Here is a 7,576-nt window from a genome sequence, read left to right on the forward strand (position 1 = left end):
CCACGTGACCCTTCTCGTTTATTCATACATTTTATTTTAATGTTGTTGCTTTTACGCCCCCATCGACACAATTTAAGAGGCGGGTTCCGACCCTGCCTTTCAGGAGCAACCCGGCCTGTCAGGAGCAACCCGGCCTGTCAGGAGCAACCCGGCCTGTCAGGAGCAACCCGGCCTGGCTGAGGGGGATATAACATTCCTGAAGAAGGACTGAAATATCCGAGAAAAAAAATAATTTTAAATTCCCGCTCGGGAATCGAACTCGGGCCTACTCGGTATGACAGCAAATCGTCGGACCGCTACATAACAGACACCTGCCCAAAGTTGAGATAACCACGTGACCATTGTTGTGGTGTGGGGTAGCTAAAAATAACCAAAGTTGAGATAATGATGATGATCATCAAGTACTCTTAGATCTGTGACATCATGGCAGACATCGGTGATCATGATTCGTCATTCATTCCTTTGCTTGGATGCTCTCAGAAAAAAAAACCTGTAATGTTATTATTATTCATTACCCTAATCTTTTCCGCCACCTATCTGTTCTGGCTCTAAAAGTAATTTGCTCTGTTAGTTGAGATTGTCATGTTCCCCATATTTGACTTTCCTGTTCCATGTTTTACTATCATTCATTAATGTTTCCCAATTACCCCTTTATATTTCCCAGTCATCCCTTTATAGGTTGCATTTCACAATCATTCCTTTACATTTCAAAACCTTACCTTTATGTTTTACAAGACCCTTTCATCTTTCGAAATTCCTCTCCATATTTGACAATCTTCCTAATATTTAAAAATCTTCCTCCATATTTCCCAATCCTCCTCCATATTTCCCAATCCTCTTCCTTGTTTCACATTCTTTCTCACATATAACAACCATCCTCCATTTTTCACAATCCTCCTCCTCCATATTAATTCACTGTCCTCCTCCAAATTTCACGATCTTCCTCCATTTTTCACAATCCTCGTCCTCCATATTAATTTCACTATCCTCCTCTAGATTTCAAAATCTCCCTCAATATTTCACTATCCTATTTCACAAATTCTCTTCCATGTTTCACAATACTTCTTCGTGCTCTACATCCCGCCCCGCCCCCTTGTCCCGTGCACAATCTTCCCTCCTGTGACGTTAGAGGCGTAAGCTGGTGGCCTATGCATGCTCCCTGGTCCTGTTCCTAACCGCCTACCTGCTTGTGGCCACCGCCGGCCTGGTCAAGCTACAGATGATGTCACAATGGTCACCCGATGACAACGGCTCCCAGCCCCAGCCTCGCCCCTCTCTCAGCCTCCAGCAGACGTCAACTGTCTCTACTACACTTGTCATAGAGGGAAACTACACCGGAACTTGGTCACAGGGGTCAGACAGTGGTCAGCTGGCGGGGCGGAAGGCGGGTGTCCCTGTTTACGTGGATGGTGTGGGGAACATTTCGAGCAGCGTCTTCCTCGAACAAGGCTCTTTCTCTAACAACTACACCAGAGGTCAAATCCGGGACTGGACCACGGGTGCAGTCGGAGTGGAGAACATTACGTCATGGCTGGGTCCCAACTCCTCCTCTTTCCCATCCCCGTCCCCCTCCTCCTCCTCCTCCTCCTCCTCCTCCCTCCCCAGCACAGCTTTCCTCGCCATGATCGGATTCGCCCTGATAGAGACAGCCTTTGACACCGGCTGCCCAGTGCTGAGAGCCTACCTCCTCGCTAACACGGACTCGGAATCGCACTCCCACCTTCTCATCATCGCCACCCTTATGGCGGCGGCAGGGGGCACGACTGTCTCGTGTCTAGGGGCGCTCGATATCTCGGCGTATCTCGGATCGCTATTCTCCCTGGACTCGACGGAAGCGACACTGCTGGTGTTTTGTGTGGCTCTCAGCACTATCTGCACGCTCGGGTATTTGTGCACGTTTCTCACAGCTCAATACCTCAATTCAAAGACTCGGGATTCGCCGACAGGACCGAATTTAGAAGGTCGCTTCTCAGACAGCCCTGAGCCACACACAGACATAGGCGTTACGGGAGAGAAGGAATATGATCCAAAGTTAAGTCTCCTCCTGGCTGAAGCAGACACTAATAGTTCCCCACCCTCCGAGGATTGTGACGACAAGACGTTACTGATCGCAACACAGAGGAAACCCACCTCTTACGTTTCTATCGGAAACGGACATTCTATTGGAAACGGAGTTTCAACCCTGGAATCCCTCCCACAAACCATAGACACTGAAAAGTGCATGAATTCACCAAAACGGTGTACCACAACTCCCTCAAATGGGCACTGCGCACGTGCTGAATATCTTCTAAATGACTCACAAGAAAACTCTGCACATACAGACAAAGAACGACAAATATCCCCACATGCTGCAAGTTGCGATACCAACTCTCCCTCTCGGGGTACTTACAGTTTCTGCAGTAAACGTCTTGTCATCCTGTTCGTGTCTTGTTTTTTCACGTACACCGCCAACCTAACCTTCGTGGTCTACAACCCTAACGCTCTCACTGTCGGTGTGTTCGGCGGCGACCCGGGTTCCAATCCCGGCACGGACGCTTACCACAATTACCTGAAAGGCCAGAGGAGGTCGGCCATGGGCAGTTTTGTCATGTATCTGGGTTATCTGTCCTTTTCTGCACTCAATCGAAAACTCCTGCAGATCATGGGTACCTCAGTTGCATACGTTAGCTTGTGTACTTGATTACATACGCAATGTTAATTGATAGATATGTAAAATAATCTACTTGGTCACATACGTAATCTGTCTAATTGACAGATATAATGTAAACTGATCTACTTATTGGTTACACACGTTGTCGGTGTAGTTGGCAGATATGTAAACCAATCTAGTTAATCACAAAATCTGTCTCATTGATAAATCGCAAAAAACTAGTTGATTCATCAGTTTAGTTTTAGTTTTAGTTAGTCTTTTAGGGCACCTGCAACACAAATAGGAAATAATAATGCCGAAGATTAGAGATGTTATTAGACAGTAAAATATACTTTAAAAATATATTTCTCTTTTACACACAACACACTACAAGGTATCTCCTTCTGTTGACACACTACGCTCTATCCTCTTCTGTTGACACACCATACACGACATTCTTCTGTTGACACACAACACACTATATGGTATCTTCTTCTGTAGACACACTACACACTATATGGCATCTTCTTCAGTTGACACACTGTACAGTATCTTCCTTTGTTGACACACTACACATTGCACTGTATCTTTTTCTGTTGACACACTACACACTGCATAGTATCCTCTTCTGTGGACGCACTACACACTGTACACCACATTCTTCTGTTGGCATATTACACACTACATGGCATCTCCTTCTGTTGACATACTGCACACTACACAGTATCTCCCTTTGTTGACACACTACACAGCACACAGTATCCTCTTCTGTTGACAAACAGCACACTATACAGTATCCCAAGAGTGGTTGGCGGGTGCTGTGTTGTGGTTTGATGCTTCTTTCCAATCAAACATCTAGTGTCCTTATCTCTTCTTTTTCTTTTCGTGTTACACTTTAGTAAAACCTCTATTCTTCGACGCTCATATGACTTAAACTTGTTAAACGTGCCGTAAAACTCTTACTAAACTAAACAAAAAGAAGACAATAATGGAACTTGCCATCTAGTAAAACCTGTAATCTTCAACAATAGACTAACCTAATTGTGTAACAGTGTTGCTAGTGCCGTACAACTCTGACAAAAATAAACACTTTCAAACTTATTTTACTGAACCTTCTTCTCTTAGCTTGGTCCCACGTTGTGTCCTTGTATAAGGCGCCTTGCACGAATTTCCCATTTGGCCCAGTTCTTTCGGGGATGGACGTTAAATTCTGAGGTCAAGCCTCTTAAATAACCAAATAGATAAGATAAGATAATATAATAAAAATTAGATAAGACGAAATGCTTTATTGTCCCATTGGGACATCTTTCTTGGCTGTACAGGAGTGGAAGAAACACATTTAGATGTACATAGGATTTAAAGTATAATATTATGTTACTTTCATTAACATTCAGTATGCAAAGAAAAATAAAGCTGACAACATTACACATAATATCATTATGAAGGGGCGTTAAACTTCCTATGGAGACTCTCGTAGCCTAGAGGTTGAGGTGTTCGTCTCTCATTCAAAAGGTCCCGTGTTCGAACCCGGGACGATAAAAAGTTCTTTTCTCAAATGTTCTCCTTTCACACCCTTTCCAGCTCTCTAGCAAAGTCTTGTGGTCTGCTTTTCGTCTCCACTTTCTTCCCCCATCCCCTCACATCTTTGCCTCCTCCTCTGGGCTCCTGACTCTTTCCGCAGCCTTTCTACTGATACTCCATGTCTTCTTCTCACTGCTGTCTTTCAGTCACACCCCTTATCTTATGGAAGGTAAAATCTACAACTAGCCTTCTCGGATAAGGGCTAAAAATCCCGGAGGTCCTGTGTGCAAGTTGCGCACGTTAAAGATCCCTTGGTAGTCCAAAATCGATAAGAGGTGGCTTCGGTGTTCACCCGGGCAAAATTCAAAATTTGTTACCAAATGAAAATGTTTAATAATGTGTCCCGCGCGCTCATGTGACCTTATGCAGTAGCGAGCGCCATAAAACACTACCAACCCCCCTCCCCCCCTTCCTTTCTATTTCACCATTTTTCAACTTTTTCTTTTGCCAGGTGAGCGCGCGTTCTTTCTCGCGACACACGCTGCCATGGTTGTCGCGAATTTCATCTTCATGTACTGTCAGAACGAGGTGTCCTACTTCGTTGCCATGGTTACATTCGGCGCTTTCCGCACCTGTGTGTTTACCCTGCCCTACATACTGGCCAACAGATACGTGCATGTAAGCACTACGAGGTGTATTGTTGGTCGTTGGAGGTCCTTTAGACATCTCTGTCGTCGTCATCTCTCCTCCTTTTTGTGTTTGTTACTTTCTTGTTACACCTCTGATCTTCGGCACTTAAGTGACCCTCATTAATTTTTCGTAAATATTTCACTTCGGGTAGTTAGAGAGCTATTTCTTTACGCTCCCTCCGTTGTTTCTGTTCGTCTGTCTGTCTTGCTTTTTCCCATTAGTGTGTCGATATGCTCCTCTTTACTCAAATAAACAAACAAATAAATCCTTTACAAAACAAAAAAAATAGAAAGTAACGGAAATTGCCATCGTATGACGAAATCATTGACTTCAGTAAGAAAATCTTTTCAGCTACTTTCCACGTCACAGGTTCCTTTACATTTTTTTTAATCATCTGTCGTACCCACAGCTATTGGTCTTTAATTAATAGCATCATTATTAATTCCCTAAATGTCTTTGAATTGTTTATGTGGAAGTCAGGGCAAACGCTCAAGGATCTCCGTTAGCTCATTTGATGTACTTCTAGACTACGGAGTGGATGGCCTTGGTTCGAATCCCTGACTGTGCGTTTTCTCCAACTTGGATTGCTTTTTGGAGTTTTTAAGCCTTTCAATCCATTAAGCTCGGTCCTAAAAGAGACTGATGTCGAATTCGGAGGTCCTGCTCCTCTAATAGTGAATAGTGTTAATAGGTGATAAGCCTCTCTTTCTCTCTCTCTCTCTGTCTCTCTGTCTCTCTCTCTCTCTCTCTCTCTCTCTCTCTCTCTCTCTCTCTCTCTCTCTCTCCCCCCTTCCCTTTCTCTCCCCCTCCCTCCATTGGCGTCGGTAGTGTCCTGCATCTTAAATAACCTAATAGTGATAATAAGGGGCATTAAACCATAAACTGTTTTCCCTTTCTCTCACAGGAAGAGGTGTGCCAAACATCAGGCAATGGACCACCTTCGGACAAGTCAAGCCACGCCGGCCGCGCCATGTCTCTGATGGGTACCTTGTTACCCCTGTCCAGCATCACAGTCACCAGCCTGATGGGCCCGCTCATGCACCAGACAGGCAGTGTGTGGGTCCCCATCATAACCAGCTGCGGCGCCTGCTCTCTCTCCATGCTCTTCTTCTCCTTGCTACTGTGCCTCTAGCCAGAGATGGACGTTAAACTAGGAGGTCCCGCCTCTTAATTAACCTAATAGTGCTGACAGAGGCGTTAAACCCATACCAAAGCCTCTAGCCATATGTGTAGCCATTCGTGTAGCTACTGGTGTAGCCATGCAGATGTTCATGTGAGTAGCAAGTCTAGGAACAATGTATGGAGTCATGCAGAGCTATTTATTTTGTAGCAAGTCGGGTTAAGTTACCTTGTGTGCAGGCATTCAGATAGTCATTGTGTTTAGCAAGTCGAGAAGCTATGACTGTGTGCAGCCATGTAGGTAGCTATTTTTGGTAGCATTTCGAGATATATAGCCATGTTTGTAGGCATGCAGAAATCAGTTTGATCTGTGAAGCTATGAAGATAGCCGTTTTTGTGTTGCAAATCGAGTAAACATGAGTATAGCCATGCAGATGGGTCCACTCGATCTCAATGCGTCGTCGACTTTGCTTGAAGTACTCGTACGTTCCTCGATCTCAGCGCGTTGGGGAGGCATCCATTGTTAAAGCAAAAAATGGATGAGTTGCTGGGAGGTATCAAATTCATTAGTGATCATAAAAGTTCAAAGCACAAGGGAAAATATTCGGAAATATAGCTTAATTTTAGGCAAATATCTAACAATTTGTTATGATTCAACTTTTCCTTATAAAATACATTTTAATGTTCGATACCATTTGCTGATGCACATGAAATAAACTTTTAAAAAATCGCCAACACAATGAGGTCAAGCTGCGTGGCTGCGGAAATCAGATATAACCGCTGTTAGATCGAGTGCAGAGAACAGATGCATATATAGCCGTGAGTGTAGCAAGTCGAGATACCATGTATGTACCATGCTTTTATCATCCTTGCTCTTCTGTCTCTGGTCATACGTGTAGCCATGAGTGTAGTTATCTGTGAAGCCAAGTGTGTAGCCGTCTCTATGTCGCAGGCCATGTGTGTATAGTCTTGTGTGTGGCCAAATCGCTACCCTAGAATAATAAAGTTCTGGTTTAAAAGAAATTTGACCTTAAGAATTTGGAGTTTCTTAACATGTCAAGCTTTATGGAATGCAATTCTTTGAATATCTTGATAACGATTCCGAACATTCTTACTATTTGATAGAAGAGATGCAATGTTAAGTTTCTGTACACATCACCTTAGTAACTGGAAAAAAATGCCAGATAGAACTTTGTAATTCTAAGGAAGCGATGTGTGAGTGTAGCCTTGTCTATAGTCCTGCAGGTTACCAAGTGGTAGCTTTGTGTACAGTCATGTAAATAGCCAAGAGTACGACCACGTACGGCTCATGTGTAGCCCTGTGAGTAGCCATGTTGTCAGCTTTGTAACCTTGCACGCAGCTATGCTTAATGCTTATCTTCTCTCTACTCTTGTCACTGGCCATGTATATAACCTGTATGCTTATTGTAACGTATGATGATTTGACACAACCCACCCTTTCACTGCTTGATGATGATTTGTTGTTGTTTTCTTCCAAAAATAAAGTTTTCATTTGTTTTCTCTTTTTAATGTCTAATGTTGGTTTACTGCCTGCGAGGTAACGGGTTCCATTTTTTCCTATCCCAAAGTTATTTTACACACACACACACACACACA

General features: G+C 43.8%; 1 protein-coding gene across 1 annotated transcript in view; it reads left to right on the top strand.

Moving 5' to 3' along the window:
* Positions 1–7,484, top strand: part of LOC101861722 — an 8,737-nt gene extending 1,253 nt beyond the window's left edge. Inside the window, exons 3-5 of the mRNA XM_005095467.2 lie at positions 1,130–2,645; positions 4,662–4,828; positions 5,745–7,484. Of these exons, the coding sequence (XP_005095524.1) occupies positions 1,130–2,645; positions 4,662–4,828; positions 5,745–5,972 (1,911 nt within the window). The 3' untranslated portion in view covers positions 5,973–7,484. The remainder of the gene's footprint in view (positions 1–1,129; positions 2,646–4,661; positions 4,829–5,744) is intronic.
* The last annotated feature ends 92 nt before the right edge of the window (positions 7,485–7,576 follow it).

This window comes from Aplysia californica, unplaced genomic scaffold (assembly GCF_000002075.1).
Source record: "Aplysia californica isolate F4 #8 unplaced genomic scaffold, AplCal3.0 scaffold00104, whole genome shotgun sequence".
NCBI lineage: Eukaryota > Metazoa > Mollusca > Gastropoda > Aplysiida > Aplysiidae > Aplysia > Aplysia californica.